The 27,974-nt window shown below is 42.6% G+C and overlaps 2 protein-coding genes and 1 pseudogene across 3 annotated transcripts; 2 read left to right on the forward strand and 1 right to left on the reverse strand.

Annotated features, from left to right (window-relative positions):
* Positions 1–9,961: 9,961 nt before the first annotated feature.
* LOC125545696 (protein NRT1/ PTR FAMILY 2.13-like) lies at positions 9,962–13,798 on the forward strand. Its single transcript, XM_048709724.2, has 4 exons — positions 9,962–10,222; positions 11,072–11,289; positions 11,698–12,278; positions 12,640–13,798. The coding sequence occupies exons 1-4, from the start codon at positions 10,090–10,092 to the stop codon at positions 13,535–13,537; spliced, it is 1,830 nt and encodes a 609-aa protein (XP_048565681.1). The 5' UTR covers positions 9,962–10,089; the 3' UTR covers positions 13,538–13,798.
* Positions 10,918–18,405, reverse strand: LOC125545695 (glycine-rich RNA-binding protein 4, mitochondrial). Of its 2 annotated transcripts, none has more exons than XM_048709723.2 (5): positions 18,143–18,387; positions 17,980–18,048; positions 14,521–14,627; positions 14,339–14,422; positions 10,918–11,330 (listed from the first exon to the last, which is right to left on the reverse strand). In XM_048709723.2, the coding sequence occupies exons 1-5, from the start codon at positions 18,303–18,305 to the stop codon at positions 11,313–11,315; spliced, it is 441 nt and encodes a 146-aa protein (XP_048565680.1). In that variant the 5' UTR covers positions 18,306–18,387; the 3' UTR covers positions 10,918–11,312. The 2 variants fall into 2 exon arrangements, 1 of the variants encoding a protein (XP_048565680.1); XR_015598785.1 differs by lacking the exon at positions 10,918–11,330 and adding an exon at positions 15,974–17,887 and having other exon boundaries at positions 14,394–14,422; positions 18,143–18,405.
* Positions 18,406–23,351: 4,946 nt separating this feature from the next.
* Positions 23,352–25,940, forward strand: LOC147981018 (zinc finger BED domain-containing protein RICESLEEPER 2-like; annotated as a pseudogene).
* Positions 25,941–27,974: the final 2,034 nt, after the last annotated feature.

The raw sequence follows: 27,974 nt of genomic DNA on the forward strand, positions 1-27,974 counted from the left end.
GCATAGAAATTGATGCATACGGGATTGAAGGGGGACCAATATATCTTAATGCTATGGTTGGGTTTTACCTTAATGAACATTAGTAGTTGCGGATGCTTGCTAATAGTTCAAATCATAAGTGCATAGAATTCCAAGTCAGGGATGACATGCTAGCAGTGGCCTCTCCCACATAATACTTGCTATCGGTCTAGTAAAGTAGTCAATTGGTTAGGGGCAATTTCGCAACTCTTACCACCACTTTTCCGCACTCGCTATATTTACTTTATTGTTTCTTTATCTAAACAGCCCCTACTTTTTATTTACGTACTCTTTATTATCTTGCAAACCTATCCAACAACACCTACAAAGTACTTCTAGTTTCATACTTGTTCTAGGTAAAGCAAACCTCAAGCGTGCGTAGAGTTGTATCGGTGGTTGATAGAACTTGAGGGAATATTTGTTCTACCTTTAGCTCCTCGTTGGGTTCGACACTCTTACTTATCGAAAACTGTTGCGATCCCCTATACTTGTGGGTTATCAAGACCTTTTTCTGACGCCGTTGCCGGGGAGCAATAGCGTGGGGTGAATATTCTCGTGTGTGCTTGTTTGCTTTATCACTAAGTAATTTTTATTTGTTGTTCTTAGTTGTTCTCTATCTTTAGTTATGGATATGGAACACGAAATACCAAAAAAATTAGGTGTACTTGCTACTCATGGAGATGGGGAACCTCCTAAAACCCTCGATGTTGGTTATGTGAAAAATATTATGTACTACTTTAATAATCCTGAGAAAACCCCGTTGAATTATGTAATGGGAGTAACGTTGGATCAACGTGAATACTTTAGGGATTATCGCTTGACACAAAAAGGGAAACTATTATGGGATCAAATTCATATATTGAATTGGTATGCTAGGCAACTATGCTTGAGATATGATTATACTCGTTGCTCTAAGGTGAAGGCTCCACACCTTCCCTTTTCATGTGAATTTAATGATAATGAAACCTTAGCTTCTTATGCTAATGGTATGTATGATTACTATGATGTGGAACAAATAGAAGAATTTGTTGCTTTTAAGGGTGCTTATGAAATTGAATCTTTGTTTGAAAAGCATGAAGCTTATGATGATGATGTTTATAGGCCTGAAAATTTAGCTATCTTAAAATATTTCTATGATAATTATGAATATAATTCCTATATTAATGCGCTTATTGAGAAAGTCTCCGCTGTCCAAGAAGAGACTAATATTTTGCAGGAGTCTATGGAAGAAGAAATTGATGAAACTGTGAGCTCATTGGATGAAAAAGATGAGGAGGAGAGCGAAGAACAAAAGGAGGAAGAGCGGATTAGCTACCCGTGCCCACCTTCTAATGAGAGTAACTCTTCAACTCATACATTGTTTAATTTCCCTTCGTGCTTACCGGAGGATGATTGTTATGATCCCATTGATTCTTTTGAAATATCCCTTTTTGATGATGCTTGCTATGCTTGTGGCCAAGATGCCAATATGAATTATGCTTATGGAGATGAACTTGCTATAGTTCCTTATGTTAAACATGAAATTGTTGCTATTGCACCCACACATGATAGTCCTATTATCTTTTTGAATTCTCCAAACTACACTATATCGGAGAAGTTTGCTCTTATTAAGGAATATATTGATGGGTTGCCTTTTACCGTTGCACATGATGATTTTGATGAATATAATATGCATGTGCTTGCTGGTCCTACTTCTAATTATTATGAGAGAGGAACTATATCTCCACCTCTCTATGTTTCCAATATGATAAAATTGCAAGAGACTGTTTATACTATGCATTGGCCTTTACTTTGTGTGCATGAATTGTTCTTTTATGACATGCCAATGCATAGGAAGAGAGTTAGACTTCGTCATTACATGATATATGTTACCTTGTGCTCACCACTAAATTACAAATCATTGTTAATTAAAATTGTCTTTGATATACCTTGGGATCCGGGTGGATCCATTACTTGAGCACTATATGCCTAGCTTAATGGCTTTAAAGAAAGCGCTGCCAGGGAGACAACCTGGAAGTTTTAGAGAGTCAATTATTTCTGTTGAGTGCTTTTATATAGTTTAAAAACAACAAAAATAAAGAGGAGAACCCAAAACTTTTTCAAAAAGGAAAGCGAAAGTGAAAAAGACAAGCATTGTTGAAGTGGGAGCTAGCCTTGAACTTTGTTCATGCTCATGGAAACTTTGTGAATCTTGGTTACAGAAACTTTTCAATAAAAATAATTATCCCCTTGTACAATTCCATTGTATTATAAAAATAATGTGCCAAGGTTTGCCTTTAGGATGTTTATATTTGCTTGATGGTTTGTACGGTGCAGGACAGAAACTTTGGCTGTAGTGCGCGATTTTACGTTTTTTGCTGGAACGTCAAATAATTCTGATTATTTTTGCACTGTCTTCCTATACAAATTTTTTATTTTTCCTAATTTTGGTAGAATTTTTCAAGTATCAGAAGTATGGTGAATGTTCAGATTATTACAGACTGTTCTGTTTTAGACAGATTCTGTTTTTTGATGCATAGTTTGCTTGTTTTGATGAAACTATCGATTCATATCAGTGGATTAAGCCATGAAAAAGTTATATTACAGTGGACACAATGCCAAAACAAAATATGAATTGGTTTGCAACAGTACTTAGAGTAGTGATTTGCTTCATTATACTAACGGATCTTACCAAATTTTCTGTTGAAGTTTTGTGTGGATGAAGTGTTCGATGATCGAGAAGGTCTCGATGTGAGAAGAAGGAAGAGGCACCCCAAGTAAATATTCAAGGAGACTCAAGCGTCTAAGCTTGGGGATGCCCCGGAAGGCATCCCCTCTTTCTTCAACAAGTATCGATATGTTTTCGGATTCATTTCGTTCATGCGATATGTGCAATCTTGGAGCGTCTTTTGCATTTAGTTTTCATTTTTCTTTTATGCACCATGCTGGTATGAGATAGTCCTTGGTTGATTTATAGAATTCTCTATGCACTTCACTTATATCTTTTGAGTATGGCTTTATAGAATGCTTCATGTGCTTCACTTATATCATTTGAAGTTTGGATTGTCTGTTTCTCTTTACATAGAAAACCGCCATTTGTAGAATGCTCTTTTGCTTCACTTAGATTTGTTAGAGAACGGGCATATCTTTTGTAGAAAGAATTAAACTCTCTTGCTTCACTTATATCTATTTGGAGAGATGACAGGAACTGGTCATTCACATGGTTAGTCATAAAATCCTACATAAAACTTGTAGATCATTGAATATGATATGTTTGATTCCTTGCAATAGTTTTGCGATATAAAGATGGTGATATTAGAGTCATGCTAGTGGGTAGTTGTGGATTGTAGAAATACTTCTGTTGAGGTTTGTGATTCCCGTAGCATGCACGTATGGTGAACCGTTATGTAACGAAGTCGGAGCATGCTTTATTTATTGATTGTCTTCCTTATGAGTGGCGGTCGGGGATGAGCGATGGTCTTTTCCTACCAATCTATCCCCCTAGGAGCATGCGCGTAGTACTTTGTTTTGATGACTAATAGATTTTTGCAATAAGTATGTGAGTTCTTTATGACTAATGTTGAGTCCATGGATTATACGCACTCTCACCCTTCCACCATTGCTAGCCTCTCTAGTACCGCGCAACTTTCGCCGGTATCATAAACCCACCATATACCTTCCTCAAAACAGCCACCATACCTACCTATCATGGCATTTCCATAGCCATTCCAAGATATATTGCCATGCAACTTCCATCATCATCATATACATGACTTGAGCATTCATTGTCATATTGCTTTGCATGATGTTTTCATGGCTTGTCCGTTTTTTGATGTCATTGCTACTCTAGATCATTGCACATCCCGGTACACCGCCGGAGGCATCCGTATAGAGTCATACTTTGTTCTAGACATTGAGTTGTAATATTGAGTTGTAAGTAAATAAAAGTGTGATGATCATCATTATTAGAGCATTGCCCTAGTGAGGAAAGGATGATGGAGACTATGATTCCCCCATAAGTCGGGATGAGACTCCGGACTTTACAAAAAAATAAAAGAGGCCAAAGAAGCCCAAATAAAAAAGAGAGGCCAAGGAAGCCCACCAAAAAAATAAAAAAATAAAAACAAAAAAATGAGAGAAAAAGAGAGAAGGGGCAGTGCTACTATCCTTTTTCCACACTTGTGCTTCAAAGTAGCACCATGTTCTTCATATAGAGAGTCTCTTGAGTTATCACTTCCATATACTAGTGGGAATTTTCATTATAGAACTTGGCTTGTATATTCCGATGATGGGCTTCCTCAAATGCCCGAGGTCTTCATGAGCAAGCAAGTTGGATGCACACCCGCTTAGTTTTAGTTGGAGCTTTCATACACTTATAGCTCTAGTGCATCCGTTGCATGGCAATCCCTACTCACTCACATTGATATCTATTGATGGGCATCTCCATAGCCCGTTGATACGCCTAGTTGATGTGAGACTATCTTCTCCTTTTTGTCTTCTCCACCATCATATTCTATTCCACCTATAGTGCTATGTCCATGGCTCACGCTTATATATTGCGTGAAAGTTGAAAAGGTTTGAGAACGCCAAACGTATGAAACAATTGCTTGGCTTGTCATCGGGGTTGTGCATGATGTGAATATTTTGTGTGGTGAAGATGGAGCATAGCTAGACTATATGATTTTGTAGGGATAACTTTCTTTGGCCATGTTATTTTGAAAAGACATGATTGCTTCATTAGTAGGCTTGAAGTACTATTGTTTTTATGTCAAATGATAGACTATTGCCTTGAATCACTCGTATCTTAATATTCATGCCATGATTAGATTACATGATCAAGATTATGCTAGGTAGCATTCCACATCAAAAATTATCTTTTTTATCATTTAGCTACTCGAGGACGAGCAGGAATTAAGCTTGGGGATGCTGATATGTCTCCGTCTATCTATAATTTTTGATTGTTCCATGCCAATATTCCACAACTTTCATATACTTTTGGCAACTTTTTATACTATTTTTGGGACTAACATATTGATCCAGTGCCCATTGTCAGTTCCTGTTTGTTGCATGTTTTTTGTTTCGCAGAATATCCATATCAAACGGAGTTCAAATGGGATAAAAACTGACGGAGATTTTTTTGAAATATATATATGATTTTTGGGAAGAAAAATCCACGCGAGACGGTGCCCGAGGTGGCCACGAGGAAGGGGCGCGCCTGCCCCCTGGGCGCGCCCCTGACCCTCGTGGGCCATCCGTAAGGCGGTTGGTGCCCTTCTTTCGCCACAAGAAAGCTAATATCCGGATAGAAATCGTGTTAAAATTTCAGCCTAATCGGAGTGACGGATCTCTGGAAATATAAGAAACGGTGAAAGGGAAGAATATGAGAACGCAGAAACAGAGAGAGACAGAGAGACATATCCAATCTCGAAGGGGCTCTCGCCCCTCCCATGCCATGGAGGCCAAGGACCAAAGGGGAAACCCTTCTCCCATCTAGGGAGGAGGTCAAGGAAGAAGAAGACGAAGGGGCCCCCTCTCCCCTTCTCTTCCGGTGGCGCCGGAACGCTGCCGTGGCCATCATCATCACCGCGATCTACACCAACACCTCCGCCATGTTCACCAACATCTCCATCACCTCCCCCCCCCTCTATCAACAGCGGTCCACTCTCCCGCAACCCGTTGTACCCTCTACTTGAACATGGTGCTTTATGCTTCATATTATTATCCAATGATGTGTTGCCATCCTATGATGTCTGAGTAGATTTTCGTTGTCCTATCGGTGGTTGATGAATTGCTATGATTGATTTAATTTGCTTGTGGTTATGTTTCTGCCCTTTGGTGCCCATCATATGATTGCGCGCGTGGATCACACCATAGGGTTAGTTGTATGTTGATAGAACTATGTATTGGAGGGCAGGAGTGACAGAAGCTTCAACCTAGCATAGAAATTGATGCATACGGGATTGAAGGGGGACCAATATATCTTAATGCTATGGTTGGGTTTTACCTTAGTGAACATTAGTAGTTGTGGATGCTTGCTAATAGTTCCAATCATAAGTGCATAGAATTCCAAGTCAGGGATGACATGCTAGCAGTGGCTTCTCCCACATAATACTTGCTATCGGTCTAGTAAAGTAGTCAATTACTTAGGGGCAATTTCGCAACTTCTATCACCACTTTTCCACACTCGCTATGTTTACTTTATTGTTTCTTTATCTAAACAACCCCTACTTTTTATTTACGTACTCTTTATTATCTTGCAAACCTATCCAACAACACCTACAAAGTACTTCTAGTTTCATACTTGTTCTAGGTAAAGCGAACGTCAAGCATGCGTAGAGTTGTATCGGTGGTCGATAGAACTTGAGGGAATATTTGTTCTACCTTTAGCTCCTCGTTGGGTTCGACACTCTTGCTTATCGAAAACTGTTGCGATCCCCTATACTTGTGGGTTATCAAGACCTGTGTACACTCAAAAACACATTAGTCCCTTAACCTATAAGTCTTCAATACACCAAAATCACTAAGGGACACTAGATGCACTTATAGTTGAAGAGAAAATATACTCCTGGCAAGAAAGTAAAGAATATACTCCTAAGATGAGTGTTGTATCTATCTATCTATCTATCTATCTATCTATCTATCTATCTATCTATCTAGCCTAGGAGTACAGATTTCTTGTTTTTTATTTTCAGTATTCTATTGGACAAATTTTGAGCAACTGCCTAATCTTATTGTAAGCCTGGAAGGAAAAATTCTCTTGGACAAATTTTAAACTGTATAAAGGTTAATCCTTTCTATTTTCTAATTCACTTTTTCTGTTATGTTTTCTTCTTTTGTATCTTGCTTCGTTCACTAATACTAATTTCCATCTTTTGCAGGATGGGATATTATCTGTAAAATGTGTACTAGAGTAATTTGCCTTCGGTTCGAAGGAAGCTTCATTTTGTACAACTTTTGGTTGCACCAGACGATTTCCAAATTATGACTATATTGTTAGGAACAACTTTTGGTTGGAACATTTAAGATATAGTATAAGTGTTTGTAACAATGGATGAACTGTTTTTTAGTACCTTTCGATATTTATGTATGTTAAATTGGCTTGCACACTACCAACTGTCAGTTCGCTTACCCACCACATTCTTATTTTTTCATAAGAAAAACAACGCAGCCACGCACACGTGCTTCATGACGGGCTCAGCTTGCTGCCGAGCCTTCTACCTGCTAGTGGATATTAGAGGGGGCATTCGTCTATGAGGCCACATTTGGGGGTGAAAATGGGCAATCCCTATATGGCGCGTAGGTCGCTCGATATCCACATAGCACGTACCCCCTCTCCACCGCTGGAATTTCTATGGGCCAGCCCATTTTCGGGATTCACCCCCAAACCGGTTTTGGGAAGGTTCTAGATCCTTCCCTGAATCAGTTTTTTCTGGTTTCTTTTTTTCTTTCGGTTTTTCTTTTCTTTTCTGTTCCTGTTTTGTTTCAATTTTTTCTTTTCTTTTTTTATTTTTATTCTTATTTACACAATTTGTGGTAATCTTTTTAATATTCATGAATTTTCTAGTTTCTTTTTTGTATTATTTTTTCGTTTTCATTTTAAAAATATATTTTTTCAAATTCATGATTTTTTAAATCGTGAACAATTTTTTGAAATCATGAACATTTTTCAAATACCTGAATTTTGTTTTGAACTAACGTACTTTTTCACTTTTTCATTTTTTGTGAATTTTCTTTTAAATTCATGAACACTTTTTTGTTCATCGAATTCAAAAAATGTTCATCAATGGAAAAATATGTTCAAAAATTAAAAAAAAATGTTCATCAATCAAATTTTGTTCATCGGATTTAATAAATGTTCGTCAGAATTCAAAAATTTGTTCATCAAATTGCAAAAATGTTCTTTAAATTCCAAATTTGTTCATCGAATCTGCACATGCTTATGGGCGTGTCTGTCTATATCTCGCTCGCTGCAAAATATGAAGCAGGCGATGCCCATAGCTGAAGCTTACATGTGTTGCAGTAAGTATGGTCTATTAACATAGGTAATTTCCTTCTTTAGTTTTCAAAAAATCGTGCATAAGAAAATATATATCAAGAAATATGTTTACTTCATTAATTTTGGGAAAAAAGTATAGTGAAAATTGTGATCACATGTTTCAGAAACAATGTTCACATGTATGTTAAAAATCTTCAGTAATTTTACAAAAATATGTGGGTAATTGAATAAGTGTCCAGTTTTATTAATCAAAGTGTGCAATTTTATAAATGTGCTCACACGTTTTTTAAGTGTTAGTACAATTTTAAGAAGTGCCCATCTATTTTTGAAAACATTTAATTATAAGAGTGTTCCATATTTTTTTAAAAGTTCATGTAGTTAATGAAATGGTTCATGCATTTAAAAAATTCTTCATATAATTAAAAAAATCGTGTAACCTATAATTTTCATTTTTTTTAGAAAATAATCATTTAATAAAAAACCATCCATCTTGAAAATGATTGTGTATGTCTAAAATAAATATTTAAGTTTCCTCCAAAAGTAAACAAAGAAAATGGATAACGAAACAAAAAGTAAAAATAAATATTAATAAAGAAAAACATTGGAATAGAATGAAAAAACACAAACACACTAGAACGGGGATCCTTAGAAAAATCACCCAAAACCTAGGAAGAAAACAAAAAAAAAGTCTTACAAGATCAACCCACGTGGAAACTGATCGCATGTGAGCAGTCCTCACTACTCGCAATACGCGAGATATAGCCATTGCACATGATTACAACCATTCTACGTAGTGGTGTAGCTAGAGGGTGGAGAGAGGCCCTAGGATTTTTCCAATTGCTTCATTTCATACCATAGCAAAAGAAGTTAAGAAAATATTTGTAGAAGAAAATTCTTTACAGTTTCACTATTGGCCCACCCTGACTCAATGAACTCAGTGAACTGGATCCGCTACTGATTCTACTACGCTCAAAAGGTAAAAATGGTCACTACTATTCCTTTTAAATTAGTGCTAGAGATTATTCTCCACATAAAAAATAATACAAAGTACCCTTAAAACATGATATGGACTACTACTATCCATCAAATTGCTGACTACTGGAGACCTACAACGATAGCCTCAAGATAATAAGAGATGTCGCCGCACAGCCGGGCTGGTGTGATGGGTCAAATTGCTTGATTTCGAAATGGAAATCCTGCATACCCTTTTATCCATGGACGCGCGCATGGGATGGCGCAGGAAACCGGATCCGATGCCCCCTAAGATCGAAAACAACCCGGCCACAGGACACTATCCACATGGGCCACGACAAGAGCCCTTGATAGCTCGGGAAGGAAAAGACGGGTCGTCGAGCCAGTCGTATGATAGACCGAGGCACTGTGATGCATGTGCATCCCCAGGATGAGGTACCTGACGTCCAACATTTCGGCTCGATCGATCACAAACGCCCAAAGGCCGGAGAGCACGGGCCGTGGCCATGCGTACCTGCCAGCTGTACTCCTTTCACTCAGCACGCAGGTCGCCGGCCGTTGACGCGGTCCACCGAAGACGAAGGAGAAAGAAAAAAAAAACAAGAACCCCACCGAGTGCCCGTACCCGCCGCCATCAAGTGCCGCCGAGGGAGGGAGGGAGGAAGCCGACGGTTACCAGCCCACACACACACTGACACTGAAATCACTCCACGCAATTGAAAGCGAGATACTCCAACGGATGATGCGGTTTCGATCGCGAGGCGACACGTTACCACGAGGATGCGTGGTGGCCTCCCCCTCCCGTCCCGCACCCCACCTACTCATGCGCGCCGCATGAGGATATATTTTTATTTATTTGTTTATTGACATATGCTGCATATCCATGCACGCATCCAGCCATCCATCCTGATCCCAGCGGCGCGAGCGACGGCACCGAAGTGAATGAATGGCTGAGATTGGCACCGCCTAAAAAGCCGAAGCGCTCTGTGCTTGCTTCCTGGCGGGATTACGTAGGCGCAGGCAGCCCTCCTTAAATTCCGAGATACTACGTCGCTTGCCCCTGTGTCCCGCTGGCCGTTTTTCGCTGGAGAGCCGAGGCTTGGGGCAGAGACAGAGACGGGGACATGGCTGCTCCTGCTGCGGAGGTGGAGATGGGGGGAGGCGAGGCGCTGCTGGAGGAGGGCGCCGGCGGCAGTGGCGCAAGGCGGGGCGGCAGGAGGAAGCCGCTGGGGTGGAAGTGCATGCCCTTCATCATAGGTATGTACGTATGTATGCTTCACACGTTCACTTCTACTCCATTCCCGTGTGGATCTCTCCATCTCTCAGCCTGCTTTGGTTTCTTCTTCTTTCCGATCTGTGTTATTGCTTTGCTTGCTTGTGCGTGCGTGCGTGTGTGTAAGAGAAAGACAGAGAGTGTGTGTTTTGTTTGTTTTGTTACTAGGATAAAAGTTACAAGAGCATCATTCATGGCCAGTGGCCACTGGCTTACGGCCTCTACCTCGTACAGTCCAGGAGCGCATCCGTAGCTACCTCGGCCGGTCGTACAGTGCAGGCTCCCCGGCCGGCCGAGCTAGCAAGCTCATCATGACGGCCATGAACAATTTCCACCCCCCAAAAAAAACTAATTCTGGCCTTCCCGCAAAGGAAAAAACGAGTTGAACAATTAGGTCTAGTAATTGTTTGATTGATATAGGGAAGATCAAGGATTAGATTCGCCCGTGTCGCGTTGAATGGTTGGTCATATCTTTCCACGGCACACAAAAAAAGATGAATGGCATTTAGGGACAGATTGCCAAATCTCTCAAACATTTACGAGCTTAAAGATTGTGAGGCTTTGCTACCACAATTATCACACATTCAATGCAGTAGACAGATGTGTATCACGGTCTTCTGATTAGCTGATTCATTTAATTTAGTATATTTTAGGATCTTTTTTATTTGCACAACCTAAGGGGCCACGACGACACAATTGTTAACTTTTACTCCACCCAAGTAGGCGTCAGAGTATAACAAAGCACGACCATTTAGATTCCATAACACCGTGCAATGTCGGAGTATTTAGTTAGCATAGGCAAGAAATGTGCCTCACACTTCCTTTCTATGCAGCAACCGAGACGTTTGAGAAGGTGGGGTCAGTTGGCGTGGCAGCAAATCTCACGGTCTATCTTGTCAACCGCTACAACATTGGGCGGCTCGCGGCAGCAAACATCACCAACATTTTCTACGGTACGCTGAACTTTGCGCCGTTACTAGGCGCCTTCATCTCCGACGCCTACTTGGGAAGGTTCAGAACCCTGGCCTACGGATCCTTCTTTAGCCTCCTGGTATGTCCGCGGTCAAAGTTCTTTTAGTCGTCTTGTTTCGCCTGCTTGTATTGACAAAAGGAAATGTGAGATAAGTGTCATTGCCAAAATAAGTCTAACAAATGAATGAAATAACCAGCATTATGCTTTTAAAAAAACAGCATTATTGATTGATTAATATGAGAAATAGCATGTGCAACGAACCACAGGCAATGGCTAACATTTTATCTGCTTATTATCGCAACAAAACTTGATGTCTCAGCAAATGGCATTTATTTACCGGGTTAGCTGTTCTAAGGAATTACTGTCACGAACTAGAAAAATGTGAACTATACTGAATTTCCTACAATATGTTCGCAGATGTCAGCAACTAATAGATTTTTGCATTGCTCACAGTCTAATCTGCGTACTTATTTGCTGCAAAAACAGGGGATGCTGGGATTGACTTTGTCTGCATCAGTTCCAGCTCTCAAACCACCAGACTGCAGTCAGACAGCCCAATTAGGTGGGCACTGCAACAGTCCATCAACACTCCAGCTGAGCGTGCTATACATATCTCTAGCGTTTCTAACCATCGGCGGTGGAGCAATCCGACCATGCAGCTTGCCCTTTGGAGTAGACCAATTCGATATGACTGATGAAAAAAGCCGAAAGGGCCTGAATAGTTATTATAACTGGTATTATGGCACAACTACTGCTGCCCTGGTGTTCTCCATGACTATTCTCATCTACATCCAGAATAGCATCAGCTGGCCAATAGGATTTGGCATTCCCACATTCTTCATGCTTTTTTCAATCATCATTTTATTCATGGGCACTAGACGTTATGTCCATGTACCACCAGAGGGAAGCATCTTCACTGGAATTGCCCAAGTTTTAGTGGCATCATTTAAAAAGAGAAGACTCAAGCTTCCGCATCCTGACAATATAAATCAACAAGAGTTGCTGCTCTTCAGTCCTCCGATAGGTGGCCACCGTATTTTCAGATTGCCACTTACTTCCCAGTTCAGGTAAAATAAAGAACTAGCCACGATGGAAGTGTCACAACACAGACAAAAAATACCATTTGATAGCGTCCCATTCCCAAAAGTATCGTGTTTTTTTCCAAGAAAACTATTCCAATTAGCTTGCAAAAGTGTTCTATAGGCTTAACATCCATGTAACTTGCTAAAACATGCAGACATTCATGTGCTGGTAAATGTAAGTCATTTTTCTGCAAGTAAGTGAGCAAAACGTCCTGCACTCCTCAACAAAGTGAAATAAAAAGATAAAGAACATGCTAGGCAGATCAAAAAAAAATTACTAATCATTTCAAACAATTATGTGCTAGATGCTAATGTATATCCACCTTTTATTGTCATTTGTACTCAGGTGTCTGAACAAAGGTGCGATTGTAAGGGATGGTGATATAAATGATGACGGTTCTGCAAGAAACTCATGGGAGCTTTGCAGTATCCAGCAAATAGAAGAGGTTAAATGTTTGTTAAGAATTGTGCCTATCTGTATATCTGGCATCATATGCTTCGTCGCGTTGGCTCAACAATTCACATATATAATCTTGCAAACATTAACAATGGACTGTCACCTTGGAACACATTTTGAAATCCCTGCAGGCTCTGTTATATCCATATCCTTAATCGCCCTAACTGCATTCCTGCCGATTTATGACCGAATATTGGTACCTATAGCTAGAAGATTCACCGGAGTGGAAAGTGGAATTACACTTCTTCAGAGACAGGGTATAGGATTGGTGATTTCTCCCATTTCAATGGTGGTAGCAGGGCTTGTTGAACACAAAAGGAGAAACTCAGCATTGTCTAATGGAGGAAAATCACCTATGTCAGTCGTGTGGCTTGCCCCCCAATTGATTCTAATGGGTATTGCTGAGGCCTTCAATGCAGTTGGACAAATAGAATTCTATAATAAGCAGTTTCCAGAGCAGATGCTAACCCTAGCAGGATCCCTCTTTTTCGTTACGTTAGCTGGAGCAAACTACTTGAGTACTGCTCTGGCAAACATTACAAGGAAAGTGACTACCAGAGATGGCCACACAAGCTGGTTGACAGATGACATTAATCTTGGCAAGCTTGATTATTACTTCTATTTCATTGCCCTCATAGGAGTACTGAACCTTTTCTACTTCCTTATATGCTCACACTACTATCAATATAAATCCATGTCACTCCATGCTGAAGAGTCCATCAAAGTACACACCAAGGAAGAGGCAGAAGCAGAGGTCAACGCCAATACAGATGCGCCTAAAAAATAAGTATTGGGAGGGAAATTTGTCCTGCAGAGAGTATATACTTGGAAAATTGTCAACAGACTTTCCTGTTTTGCAATATGGCACAGGACTTTATTATCTTTTTTAATGTGATGAAGAACTAATGTAGCGTAGTTTAGCCAGATGTATGACTGTTATCCAAAGAGCATCAATGAAGAGCTAAAAGGTCTATTGTATTCCAATTTGATGAAGTGTGAGTTTCTGGATCATAATGATGCCAGCAATATTTTTGTGGAACTTAATTAAGTCAGTAGTGTGTCTGCAGCAAGTACACACAGGCCGTACTTGCTAGTACAGCCTTTTGTGCATATAATATTTATTTATTTTTAAATGCATTCACATAATGTTTAGATTATTTACGGCTCATTTGAGGATTGGACTAGGGCTCCCAAAACTAATGGCAACTAAGCAGTTAGATTAAACCAATCACGCCCTTGTGGACTGTGCCTCCACTAATAGGTGTTCAACATGTGAAGAAACTAACAAGTTAAATAACCTTTTCGTTATACTTTCAGGTGAAGTTCAAACATCCCCGCAAAAAAAAGGCGAAGTTCAAACAGTACGGACATAGGGTCATCCTTCAATGAACTGCCTCAAACAACTGTTTCCAAAAAAAAAAACCTTAGATTTGTTTTATCTGAATTTGGGTAGAATGTTAAGGATATGCACAATAGCATATTCAAACGAGTATAGAAATCAAATCCCAGCAATGTTTCTGTATATGAGTTTACAGTAGCCAAAAAAATATCATATTTTAGGGAACGGATATGACAAAAATTTACCCACCGTGGGAAGACGTGGAACAATAACTGGACCACCACGAACTTTGTCAAGAGCAAAACTTATTCGTAATGCCCGCCCCAGCATTACCTGTAGAATTTAAAAAAATCCAGGTCATTTGTTTGATCCTTCTATGAATTGAATATCTAGCAATAGCAGTTTGTAAGGCAACTCTCTTCATAAAGAACCTTTCCATCCATAGCGTCCATGGCATACTTAGCCTCATAATGATTTGAGAACTGGACAAAACCAAAGCCTCTTGACCTTCCAGAGTTTTTGTCATACATTATTCTCACTGCAACACGAAATAGTATCCATATAACTTCACTGTATTAAGATAAGTTTAACACATGTAAAAACAGCATTAGGTATTAATTTTCTGGGATGAATAGAACAAATGATACTGCAGTTCCATATGGCCACAAAATCTAATACCAGGCAAACAATGATATAACTCAGTCAGCTAGTTCCACAGTATATGCACATTGACATGTTATTACTCAGACTCAGAGTATGCCCCTGTGTTAGGTCAATCAATAACCACATGCCACGGACAAACTTGCTCAAAATAGAAATGATGGACACTGACAGAAACCCAGGCGCATGAACCAGACTACATGCAGGTACAGAGTAATGTACACTTGTTGGGGGCCACTGCAGACTAGCTATCTATGACATAAAACTAATCAAGTATATGGCTACCTCTTAGAGTCTTAGTATCAACACATCAGAAGTATAGGATCTGTCGGTACTGCAAGAGCAATATGCATGAATTATATCGCCTTTTAGGAAGAAAGGGCGCAACTAGATTCATGAACACCCAATTCAGAAGTAATAACTCAAAATCAGCTGATACATAGGGACTGTCAAAAGAAATTGCAAGTAGCAACAGAAATACTTGGATCCAGTTAACCTGATCAATGGATGCAGATATAAAAATATGAATTATCAAATATTTCAAGCAAATCCAACTTATGCATTTTTTGAATTGTCTAGGAGCTAATTGTTTGTTCATGAATTACATAATGAAGTGCACCCAACCATCTTACTCAAAAGTAATTAGATACTACGCACAGCACACAGCTGGTAGTTGCAGCTTCCTCTACCAACATATATATTACTGTGAATGTACATTGTTGTCTTGTTGATGTTGCTGCTATTCACTCTCCTTTTCTTTGGAGTTGTTGCAATCAGCACACGTGTTTTCAGGACCAGCTCCAGAGTGATTGATACAGATGCCAATCAAGCCAACCAGAGGTTAGTAAGATTGGGACTCCAAGTTCTAACCAGATATATTCCAACCCATATGTAAAGGAAAATGGCCATAAACAAAAGAAAGTAATGAAAATTTGAGGTGTGCTTAACAACTCTTCTAAGTGGTCAGAATACCGTCTGACGAACTCCACATTCATGTGTCAAAAGGCTGAGCCGACTGTTAGTCACAAGACTTAAGACCCAATGGCCAAGGGTCCGAGGCAATCCACTATTGCACCTGAGCCTTTTGAAACCTAATGCTGATGCTCATCCATTGTTCACACTTCACAGTAGACTAACCATTTGACAAAGTAAAATTCAAACGTTAATGCCTAAAATAGATTCCAATAGCTTGAGACTGGTGGTCCTTGTGTGATATATCCTTACCCTTCCCAGGGAAGTACTCTTCAGCTACCTTGTGATGGATCATGGATGGCATGGCCTAAATTGAACTAAGCCCCAGAGTTTTCTTTGCGATCTGTTTTGTATAACAGGATCTGACAGATTCAGCAGCACTGAATTTCCCAAGTGATGCATAAGTGTTAGAAAGTAACAACACGTGTCCATAATCAAATGATTCCACTGTAAGCACCTTCTCCGCAGCAACATTAGTGAACTTCATGTCACTGTGCAAATGACCCCCTCCCATAAGGGCTTTCCAAGCATTTAGTCCCAATTTATTGTCAGTCAAGCTAGCCACTCCTGCTGCTTCGTCCAAGCGGCCAGCTCTTGCTAACATATCCACTATGCATCCAATGTGCTCCTGACATGGATTTATGCCCTTATCGTTTATCATTCTTCTAAAGATGATCAACCCATCATCCACCAGGCCAGAATGGCTGCATGCTAGCAATGTGTTCAAGTATGTTACACTGTCTCGGCCCTCGCTAGATTTCTCCATCTCATTAAAAAGTGTTATTGCTTCCTCTCCTTGGCCATTTATACCAAAGGATAATATCATAGTATTCCACGAGACAGTATCTCGACAAATCATCTCATCAAACAATTTTTGGGCTAGAGCCACATATCCACACTTACCATAAACTGCCATAAGGGTGTTAAGAACAGGTCTGTACAAAGACAAACCTGACTTGTAGCTATACCCATGAAGCTGAACACACAGGTCAAACTTAGCAATCACATAACAGGCAAGCAATAAGGTGACTAACGTTACATAATCAATCGCAAACAAGCCTCCATGCCTCATCTTAGCAAAGAGATCCAATCCTTCTAGCACATCTCCATTTTCTACACACGCCGCCACCATTGCAGTCCATGAGACCAAGCTCTTATCCCTTCTTCCATCAAACAACTTCCTTGCAGAGCTTAAATCCTTACATTTGGAATACATTGTGATTAAGGAATTCACTACAGGAAGCTCTCTACTAAACCCACGGATTACAATCTGGTTATGAACCAACTTTCCTCTGCTTCCATCACCCATAAGTGCACAAGCTTGCACCAAACCAACCATTGCTACCATGTCAGGAACTATACCATTTGACCTCATCTTGACAAACATATGTATAACTTCACCAGCATGCCCTTTCTCAAGAAGGAAACCCATCATCATCGTCCAACTAACAACATTGTTGACAGGAATCTTCCTGAAAATCTCTCTTCCAATCTCAAGACTAGCATAACCCAAGTACATGCCCAGTATCGAGTTTGTCACTGATACATCCAAATCAAGCCCCATCTTGACCGTGTAAGCATGTGCAGTCCCACACAGTCCAACATCACCACAACCAGCACAAGCTTGAGCAGTGCTTATCATAGTCACAACATTATCAATTGGCCCCAACGAATGAAGCAACCTTTTAAACACCAGAACTGCCTCCTCGAACAAATCATTATGCACTAACCCGGAGATCATCGCATTCCAGGTAACTATACCTGGATCCCTCATTTCACCAAACAAAGCACGTGCCTTGATGGGGCAGCCGCACTTCGCATATGAATCAAGCAACGCGGTTCGGACAAAAGGATTGGAGTCCAACCGAAGCTTGACAACCCACCCATGGATGCACTCGGTGAGCACCGCGTCACCCAGCCCGGCCGCGGCGAGCGATGCACCGACCAAGGTGAACGAGTTTGGGCACACTTCTGCCCTCACCATGCCGACAAACAGCCCAACGGCCTCGTCGAACGACCCGGCCCTCGCACTCCGGTAGATTGCCGCCGAGCAGGCGACGACGTCCCTAACAGGCATTCTGTCGAACAGTTCGCGAGGCTGGGCGGAACCGGGTCGTCCAGGAGGGCCTGGGAGCCGTTTCGTCGAGCACCTACCACGCGTACCATCTGAACCCGCCCAGCACCCACCACTCGAGAGGTTATATTGCTACCGACCAAATGAGAAATGGCTTTGGTTTGCATGTGGATTGGTCTTTTACCTTCGGTGACGGTGCCGAAGGAGGAGAAGGCGTCCGTCAGCGACCGCTCGTCCGCGGACCACGAGAGCCCTGTCCATGCTCGCAAGCAAACGAGGCAAACCGAGGTGAGTGACAATGGCCGATTGGGGAATAAGTAGACGGGGACAGGAGGGAGGAGTGTTACCGGCGACGAATAGCTTGTGCTTATTGGAGGCCGGCTGTGGCGGTGGGGCGGGATGGGGAGGGGGCGGCTCGTGGGGCGGAGGGGCGACGGCGGAGAGAGAGCGGCGCAGGTGATGGTGGAGAGGTGCGAGGCGCAGGCGCGAGAGCAGTTCCGGGAGCGCCATGCCGGCGGGGCCGGTGACGGGCGGACGGCTGGCCAACAGAACAGAGACGAGCACGGGGTACAATTCTACAGCAAGGCTGCAGGGGGTATATCGGGGAGTTGCCGAGTTGGGCTTGTTTTTTGGGCTTGACCAGTTTTTTTTTAGGATAACTGGGGCTTTATTCAAAGTTCAAAAACTGAGGAATACAAGCGATGTCGTGCAAAACCCCTAGCTACACATGGCGACCCACCACAAGAGACGCAGCTCCTTTACCTAGCGAGTGGGCCTCGAAATTATTCTCCCTATGCTCGAAACGGAAAATAACAGCAGGAAAAAATTCTACTAAATTGAATCTCCCTAAGAATAGGAGCATAAGCCGGCGACCCTCCGTTCTTGATGTTTGAGATCACTTTCTGACAGTCTGAAGCTATCTCCAAGTCCTGCAAATTTAGGTCCCGAGCGAGGGCTAGAGCCTCGCTGCAAGCTAGTGCCTCCAGGCTAGCTGGATCGATCAAGCCTTCATACACCACTGCTGAGGCTCCCAGATAGTTTCCGGCCTTGTTCCTACAAACCACTGCAGCAACTCCTCTTTCTCCCAAAGTGGAAATAGCGCCATCACAATTCAGCTTTGAAGCCTCACCCGACGGTGGTAGCCAAGCCCTAGCACGGGGCCGCTCCACTCGTCCCAACTCTCGACTTGGCGTTCTGACTGCTGCAATCTCTAGGTCTTCCAAATACCTCTTTATAAAACACATTGTTGTTAACGGACTTTGAAATTCATCTTCATGGATAGCCTTCCATCTAGCCCACCACATCGCTCACATGGTCACCAGAACGCGCGCAAGGTCGTGTTGGTTTGTGGTCTCGAAAAGCCAGAATAGCCATAGCCTAGCATCTTCGTTGTGGTTCGATATCACATGCTCAAGTAGTTCATCATCACCCAGAGCCCAAACGCACCTGGCCACTCAACAACTTACAAGTGAGTGTCTCCATGAGTCTTCCTCCGCATTACATATAGAACAGACAGGGTTGTCTGCCATCTTCCTCTTGTGTCGGACCAGTCCCGTGGGAAGCGAGGTGTGCCCGAGCCGCCACATGAAAACGCGAATTTTGGATGGTACTTTTACTTTCCACAACTGTGTCCATGAACTCCTGTCAACTGCACCGTTGGAGTGTCCCGACCGGTGCTCGAGCCAATCTTTCCTCTGGGCCTTGATTGTCGTAATCATCCGGTACGCTGATCGGACTGAGAAAACACCACACCGGTCATAGCGCCAAGCCCAGAAGTCCTCCTGAACCCGATTGCTGATGGGTATGTTGAGGATCACTTCAATGTCCGGAGCAATAAACTGATCCATGAGGGTTTTCCTATCCCAAGAGCGGGTCGCGGGATTAATGAGTTCCGACACCAACAAAGGTGGGTTAGCTATTTTAGCACAGATCGGTCATAGTTTGTAGTCCCTTGGTATCCAGTTGTCAAACCAGATCCTGGTAGTCGAACCTGAACCAATTCTTTTAATCAGCCCAAGAGACAAAACATCCCTCCCTTCCAAAAGCGAACGCCAGACCTAGGAGGGGGGCTGACCCAAAGTAGCTTCAAGGATGTTTGCATTAGGGTAATAGCGGGCTCTAAGGACCCGTGCGCTCAACGTCTCAGGTTCGTTTAATAATCTCCAGGCTTGGCGGGCAAGTAGAGCCAAGTTGAAAAGCTCGACATCCCGAAAGCCTAAACCTCCCATAAATTTTGGTTTAGTCATTGTATTTCATGACACCCAAACTGTTTTCCTTTGTCCATTCCTACTTCCCCACCAAAACTTCCGAATTATGCCATTGATGTGTTCACAAAGCCCCCGTGGTAGTTTAAAGCACGCCATCGAATATGTAGGAATAGATTGAGCCACTGATTTTATTAGCACTTCTTTACCTCCCGCTGATAAGCACTTCTCCATCCACCCTTGGACATGCTTCCAAATTCTGTCCTTTAGATATCTGAAGGATCCTTCCTTATTCGGCTTGACCAATTGGGTTTAAGAATGATGTTTTAGCCAAAGCTGGGCAAATGGGCTGGGATAGCCGGGCCGGCTCGGTAGGACACCCGCACGGCACGCCAGGGGCCGTGCCTGGGCCTGAAGTATGAGCACACGGGTCGGCACGACACGGCCCATTTATTTATTTAATTCTTATTTAGGATTTTTTTTAAATATATATGGCTGGAAAATAGCCCAATAACAACCTAACAGGTCACCAGCCTAACAGGCCTGGCATGCCGCGGGCCGGCCCGCATAGCTTCTGGGTTGTACCTGGGCTGGAGGGGCCAACACGTAGGCCGGAAAGGCATGGCCCGGCTAATAATCGCGCCACACCTAGCCAAGCCGTGACAGGCACGATTATGATGGGTTGGGCCATCCTGTGCCGGGCCGGCCCGATTACGATGGGTTGGGCCATGCCGGGCCGGGCCGGCCCGTTGGCCAGCTCTGGTTTTAGCATCACCATCATGATGTCGTAGTACTTACTAATGCTCTTTTTCGATTTTAACTTTCATGGGTTTTCTCTACATTGATTTTAGTTGTTTTAATTTTGTCACAAAAAATGTATGATAAGCGTATTTTTTGCTCACCGCGAATAGGAGGTTTGGTTTAAAATTTGCGTATTGTTTATTCATGGGTTACCTGAAAATTAAATCTCAAACACTTTTATAAAACATGTATGTTAACATCAACCATTACCATCATGGTCTTATGTTCATATATACACCATTTCTCCAAAAGCATAAGGTGCATATGCTTTGCAAACTTTATCTTTGATCAAAAATTTATTCGATAATAAGTGGACTACATGATACATAGTGAAAAAAGTATACAAATTGGATTTGTATTAAGAAGTATTTTTCGGTGGTATCAAATTTATCTAGGAAAACCATAGACTAATCATTCATCAAAAGCAAATCTTAGAGACATATGCGTCTTATATTCCAAAAAAGATGGAGTATAATTTGCATACCTTCAATTTCGAGGAGGGCTCCTCAACCTCCATATTCAACTAGGTATCTTTGTAGCCCTAGGCCTCGTCCTCTTTATAAGGCGAGGTCAAACTAGTTGATATGCAACCTTAACTCGTAGTAGGTTCACCCTAATACGGCATAAATGTATCTAGAATTTTTAATTGTTGTGTGTTGTTATTATATCAATTTTGTATAGTTTTTTCACCAATTATTTATTATTATTATTGCTATTAACTAACCTATTAACCAGTGTCTAGTGTGTAAGGGCATATTTATTCCTAAGGTGTTTTGGTGATTGATGACAATGCTTGTGCGGACTAATCGTGTGCCTTGAGTTTCCAAGACGTTTCATCGCTAGGCACAAGACGGTTTGGTGTCCCTCGAAGACTATTGAAGACGGCATTTTTTCTACGTTTCTTTTTGGTGGATTTGAGTCGTAAGAAAGCCATACTATTAAGAGGGGGTCCGTGTCGGAAAGGTTTGGGTGGAATCATTACGTACACGTTTTCTTCCTTGTCCCCTCCTTTCCCCTGCACTTTGGAGCATCCTCCGTTTATCCTCTTTACCTTGTCTTGGCTGCTATTGATGGGCTTGCGGTAGTACTACTCCTTCTTGAGCGGTAGTACCGCAGGCACCCGCGGTAGTACCGTACTTCGGCGCGGTAGTACCGCAGGTGCCCACGGTAGTACCGCTCCTCTGGAGCCGTAGTACCGTGGCCCCCAGGCCAAATACCGCTTCTTCGCGGTAGTAGGGGCGGATGTAATTTTTTACATCCGCGCCACCGCGGTAGTACCGTGCGCGGCCTGGCTCAGCTGCCAGGCGGTAGTACCGCTCCTCTACGGTAGTACTGTATCGGATTTTTGCTTCGTCCGTTTTCCAGCGGAAGTAGGCACGAATGTATTCTTATCCGCGCTCTTCCCAGGCTAGGGGTTTCCTGCCTTGCGGTAGTACCGCAAGGGGGAGCGTTAGTACCGCGCCTGCGGCAGTACCGTCCTCAGCCCATGTGCTTCAGGTCTGCCCTAGCTATTGCTGCTGCTGCGGTAGTACCGCGGTTCCTCACGGTAGTACCGCATGGCCTTGCGGTAGTACCGCTTGTCAGGAGCGGAAGTACCGCATGGCCTTGCGGTTCACCCCAGGAATAAAAACCAAAGACCGAAGACCGAAACCGAAAAGACCGAGACCGAACCCGAAAAGACCGAAACCGAAAAGACCGAATAAAAAACAGTCTGCAAAATGCTAAGATCGAACTAAATATGGTATGTTCGGTCGTGATGTATTGAGGACCGAACAACCCGTATAAACCGAATAGCCCAACCGTGCAAGATATTTGTTAACCTAAAGCCCATCTAGCTCCCGTCCTCACCTCACCTCTCAGAGACAGAGGCATAGGAGGACCCGAGGCACAGAGACGCCTGCCGCTTCACTCGCCTCCTCTTTTCTCCCCCTCGACGAACCCTAGCCGCCACCCGCCGGCCGCCGCTCTGGCCCGATGCCCCATGAGCCGTGAGACGTGACGACCGCCGCAATGAGGCGCACATCGCCTGCGCCTCCCCGACTGATGAAGAATGACACCCTGAGCCACGGCCCGGGCAGGGACAGGTGACGACCGGTGCCCCGTGCGTGCTGCCGTGCTGCTATGCGACGGGCCGCCAACCCCGACCCTCCTGCTCGTTCTCCGTGGCACGTCCATCCACCGCCAGTGTAGCAGTTGGCTGCTGCTATTCGTCACCACCACACCACTCGTCCTCTTCCACACCGGTCGCCGGCTCGCCGTCTTCTGTCCTCTTCTGGTGCTCAACCTCGCAACTAAAGGTGAGCAAGCTACTACTTCTCCTTGTGTGCATCTGTGATGTACAGATTGTTGTCCATTTAAGTGCATCAATATATTGTTCATGTTCTATGATGTTCAGCTTTTGTGATGTTTAAATTCAAGTAGATGTAGTTGCTGTTGGAATGCTCAATACCTTTAAAATGTTCTGATTTGGAGGACTTGATTATATGCACTTTATGTTCTGATTTGCTCATGTCAATGTTGTTTGACAGACCAATCTCCTCTTTTTTTGTAGATGTTTCCTATATCAGAATCTAAACATGATGAGTTGAACGAGAAAGATGACACATTTATGAGTATAGAGGCAGAGGCGGATGCAGAAGCAGCAGCTGCAGCAGGAGGTGACGAGTCCGTCTTACGTAGTATCATTGAAGATGAAGATGCCGAACCAAATATTGTCGAAGGTGCCAATCTAGAAGCTACTCAAGATGACAAGCCAAAAGGACGGAAGCAAATGGCGTCAAGATCAGAAATCTGGGAGCATTTCACCAAAGTTTTTGATGATAAGGGGTTAGTGAAGGAAGGAATGTGCAAGTATTGTGACCGACCAATTCAAGCCGCTACAACATGCAATGGGTCAACACCAATGCGCAGGCACTTTGGTATATGCAAGCCCAATCCGGATAGGAAATTGGATCCAAATCAGACCACTTTGCAAGCAACTCCGGGAGATGCCATTAGCACTTGGAGATATGATGCAGATGCAGTTAGGAAGGCATTTGCTGTAATGGTCATAGAGGATGAGCTACCTTTTGCATTTGGTGAAAAATCTGGATTCAGAAAATTCATTTCAGTTGCTTGCCCCCGCTTTAGTCCACCATCAAGAAGAACTTGTACCAGGGACACTGTGAAAATTTATCTAGATGAGAATTCCAAGTTGAAAAAGTTTTTCAAAGAGAATTGTGGAAGTGTGTGTGTAACCACGGATTGTTGGACTTCTCAGCAGCAAGATGGCTATATGGTAGTGACTGCACACTTTATTGACGAACACTGGAAATATCATAAGAAGATTATAAATTTCATCATGGTGAAGGGCCACAAGGGGAAGGATCTTGGGAAGAACTTGCAGAGATGTTTGATGGAATGGGGGTTAGAGAGAGTTATGACAGTCACCATGGATAATGCGAGCAATAATGATGGCTGCATTGTTCACTTGAGAAAGTGTTTGGTTGAGGCTAAAACTAGCATAGCCGATGGAAAGTTTCTGCATATGAGATGCGCAGCACATATTGTCAACCTTATTGTACAAGATGGCCTAAAAGAAGTTGAACTTTCAATCAAACGTGTCCGAGCTGCTGTCCGATACATCAAGAATGGGACTTCCCGGTTGGAAAAATTCAGGGAGCTAGCATTGGAAGAGAAGGTTCAGAGTAAGGCATTCTTGAACCTAGATGTATGCACTCGTTGGAACTCAACTTACATAATGTTGAAGGCTTCCATCATCTATGCAAAGGTGTTTACAAGGTATGGTGAAGATGACCCATTGTATGCGTTAGACTTGTCTGAAGATAAAGGAGGATTTGGGTATCCATATGAGATGGATTGGGAAAATGCTAGGAAAATGGCTGCCTTTCTTGGGCATTTTTATAATCTTACCGTTCGTGTGTCAGCCTCACTTCATGTCACTTCCAACAACTTTCTTTTTGAGGTTGGCAATGTACACATTTTGGTTCAAAATTAGATGAGCAGTACAGATCCTTTGCAAAAAGCTATGGCAGAGAGGATGAAAGAAAAGTTTGATAAATATTGGGGGTCTTGGCATGAGAATGAAAAGGTGAAGGAGCAGGGTCCTATTGTGAATGAAAGAGGGAAAGGGAAGAAGAAGGAGAAGGAGAAGGAAAATCTCAACTTGCTAATTTTTGTTGCTGCAGCTCTTGATCCAAGATATAAGCTATCTGATTTCACTAGGCTGACTACTTTGGAAATTTTTGGTACTGAGTGTGGAGAGAAGGTGTGGTTTGCTGTTAACAAATGTGTTCGTGATTTGTTTGAAGAATACCGAGTAAGATTAACTACACCGGAACCAATAACAACAGCCTATAGCCAAGTACCACTAGAAGGAGGAGGAGCAAGTATGATGAAGCAACTAATTGCAAGCAGGTTGCGGCAAAATAATAGTGGAGGAAGTGCAAGTAGTAAATCTGAGCTTGAAAAATACCTTGCCGAAGACTCTGAAGACCCTGACAAAAAAATTGACATCCTAGGATGGTGGAAAGAGAATTCATCTAGGTTCCCAATCTTGGCAAATATGGCTCGTGATATTCTTGCTATCCCCATTACAACGGTGGCTTCAAAGTCAGCCTTTAGCACAAGTGGACGCATACTTGATGAATTTAGGACATCTCTAACTACATTTATGGTACATGCTTTAGTTTGTACGCAAGACTAGCTGAGAAGGTCAACAAATCCTGTCGACATCAAGGAGAACTTGGAAGAATTAGAAGTGCTAGAAAAAGGTAAATCAATTAGCCAACTTGTCCATACATGATAGCAGATTACTTGTACCAAACCAATCACATACTAGCAGATTACTTATATGCACGACATACTAATATATATGCATGACTTGTCAACTTTAGTAGATTGAAGATTACTTACCAACACTAAGATTATGAATTTGATTAATCTACTTGTTGCAGAGTTGATTGAAGAATTTGGTGACAAGGTGAAGCAAAAGCGCAAGGTCAATGGTGGTGTTGTTGCTTCTTCCATGGCCAAGTCGACCAACAAAGTGAGATCCACATCCACTCATGGTTGAACTGAAATCATGTGGAATGTGTGCTATGTTCGTTATCTTGTGCTTGTAATTTGTGACCAGACTTGAGAATTGAGAACTGAGAGTGAGAGTACTTTGTTGACGTCAAGTACTATGTGGTTTGCTGCTTATGTCAAGTATTGAACTTATGTGGAATCTTATGTTCGCTGTTTGCTGTTGCATTGAAATCATGTACTGAACTTGATTTGCATGATGCCAAGTACTATGTTGTCAAGTACTATGTGGTGGTGTTACTTGCCTGTTTGCTGCTGCTTGTTATCTTCTTACTTCCTGTCAAATATAAATGATTATGCATGCATGAATCTTGTTGCTGGACCATGAATCATGTCTTCTTACTTTGTGTCGTATGAATCTTTTTTACTTGCTGTCAAATATAAACAAGTTTTGGTACTTTGTTACTTGCTGTTGGTACTTTGTTACTTGTTGTCAAATGTAAATTACTGCCATATGTAAACATGTATTGGTACAGCCATATAGGAAGTAACATGAGGAAGTAATATGAATGTAGTGGTGCAGGAAGTAACACTGATATTAGTTGTAGCAAATTAATTTGGTCTGTCTGGTCGGGACCGAAGACTGAATAGTAAAGACCGAAGACCGAATAGTGAAGAACCGAAAAGACCGAAATTATTTAGGTCTTTAATTCTGGAAGACCGAATTCTTGGAAGACCGAAAAGACCGAACCGAACAAACCGAAAAGACCGAACGCCCGGGGCTACTTGCGGTAGTACCGCTGGTCTGGGGCGGTAGTACCGCTGGTCGCGGGCTGGTAGGTGGATAACGGTTGGATTTTTGTTCTAAGCTATAAAAGGGGTGTCTTCTTCCTCTAGTTGACCACCTCTTCTAACCCTAAGCTCCATTGTTGCTCCAAGCTCCATTTTCGCCCGATCTCACTCCCTAGCCAATCAAACTTGTTGATTTGCTTGGGAGTGGTTGAGAAGGCCCCGATCTACACTTCCACTAAGAGAAATTTGATTCCCCCACTAATCCCTTGCGGATCTTGTTATTCTTGGGTGTTTGAGCACCCTAGACGGTTGAGGTCACCGCGGAGCCATAGTCCATTGTGGTGAAACTTCGTTGTGTCGTTGGGAGCCTCCAATTGAGTTGTGGAGTTTGCCCCAACCTTGTTTGTAAAGGTTCGGCCACCGCCTCCAAGGGCACCAATAGTGGAATCACGACATCTCGCATTGTGTGAGGGCGTGAGGAGAATATGGTGGCCCTAGTGGCTTCTTGGGGAGCATTGTGCCTCCACACCGCTCCAACGGAGACGTACTTCCCCTCAAAGGGAAGGAACTTCGGTAACACATCCTCGTCTCCACCGGCTCCACTCTTGGTTATCTCATGCCTTTACTTGTGCAAGCTTATTTGTGATATATCTCTTGCTTGCTTGTGTACTTATCTTTGTTGCATCATATAGGTTGCTCACTTAGTTGCATATCTAGACAACCTACTTTGATGCAAAGTTTAAATTGTTAAAGAAAAGCTAAAAATTGTTAGTTGCCTATTCACCCCCCTCTAGTCAACTATATCGATCCTTTCAATTGGTATCAGAGCCTCGTCTCTTTATTAAGGACTTTACCGTCCGAAGAGTATGGTTGATGTCGTAGAAGGTGAGGAGGAGCACTCCAGTGCAAATCCGGTATCTTCTACGGGAGATGGGGGAACCGCGGTCTCTCATGAGGAGTTCAATGTGGCGTTGGACACATTGAAAACCTCCATGACGACCGAGGTCAAAAGCATGTTTAAAGATTTCTTAGAAGAGCTTAAACTTTCCACCGCACCGTTGAAAGTGGGTGATCCCACCAACAAGGTGACGGATGCTATCTCCGACAAGGGGGAAGCTACTAGCGAGAAAGCCCTTCCTACTAGTGGTAAGAGTGGCACCGGCATCTTTGCCCATGTGGAACCTCCACTTGTCTATGGTGGACCTCTCCCTTCCACTCATTTGAATCATGCCGGGCCGGCCCCTAAGATTGAGAAGAATGTTGAATTTGACTCTTGGGTCTATCGTTTTAAGCGTCATTTAAATCATGTGAACACTAACCTTTGGAGAATCATTGAAGAAGGTTTCTATCCGCATGA

The sequence above is a fragment of the Triticum urartu genome, chromosome 3A (assembly GCF_056163025.1).
Source record: "Triticum urartu cultivar PI428250 chromosome 3A, HENAU_Tu73, whole genome shotgun sequence".
Classification (NCBI taxonomy): Eukaryota; Viridiplantae; Streptophyta; class Magnoliopsida; order Poales; family Poaceae; genus Triticum; species Triticum urartu.

Excerpts from the sequence above, each read along its gene's own strand:
- LOC125545696 (XM_048709724.2), top strand. The coding sequence starts at position 10,090 with ATGGCTGCTCCTGCTGCGGAGGTGGAGATGGGGGGAGGCGAGGCGCTG. Across the intron at positions 10,223-11,071 it reads GTGCATGCCCTTCATCATAG|CAACCGAGACGTTTGAGAAG; the intron begins GTATGTACGTAT and ends CTTTCTATGCAG. Across the intron at positions 12,279-12,639 it reads CCACTTACTTCCCAGTTCAG|GTGTCTGAACAAAGGTGCGA; the intron begins GTAAAATAAAGA and ends ATTTGTACTCAG.
- LOC125545695 (XM_048709723.2), bottom strand. The coding sequence starts at position 18,305 with ATGGCGCTCCCGGAACTGCTCTCGCGCCTGCGCCTCGCACCTCTCCAC. Across the intron at positions 18,049-18,142 it reads GCACAAGCTATTCGTCGCCG|GGCTCTCGTGGTCCGCGGAC; the intron begins GTAACACTCCTC and ends GAGCATGGACAG. Across the intron at positions 14,628-17,979 it reads CTTCGGCACCGTCACCGAAG|TGAGAATAATGTATGACAAA; the intron begins GTAAAAGACCAA and ends TTCGTGTTGCAG.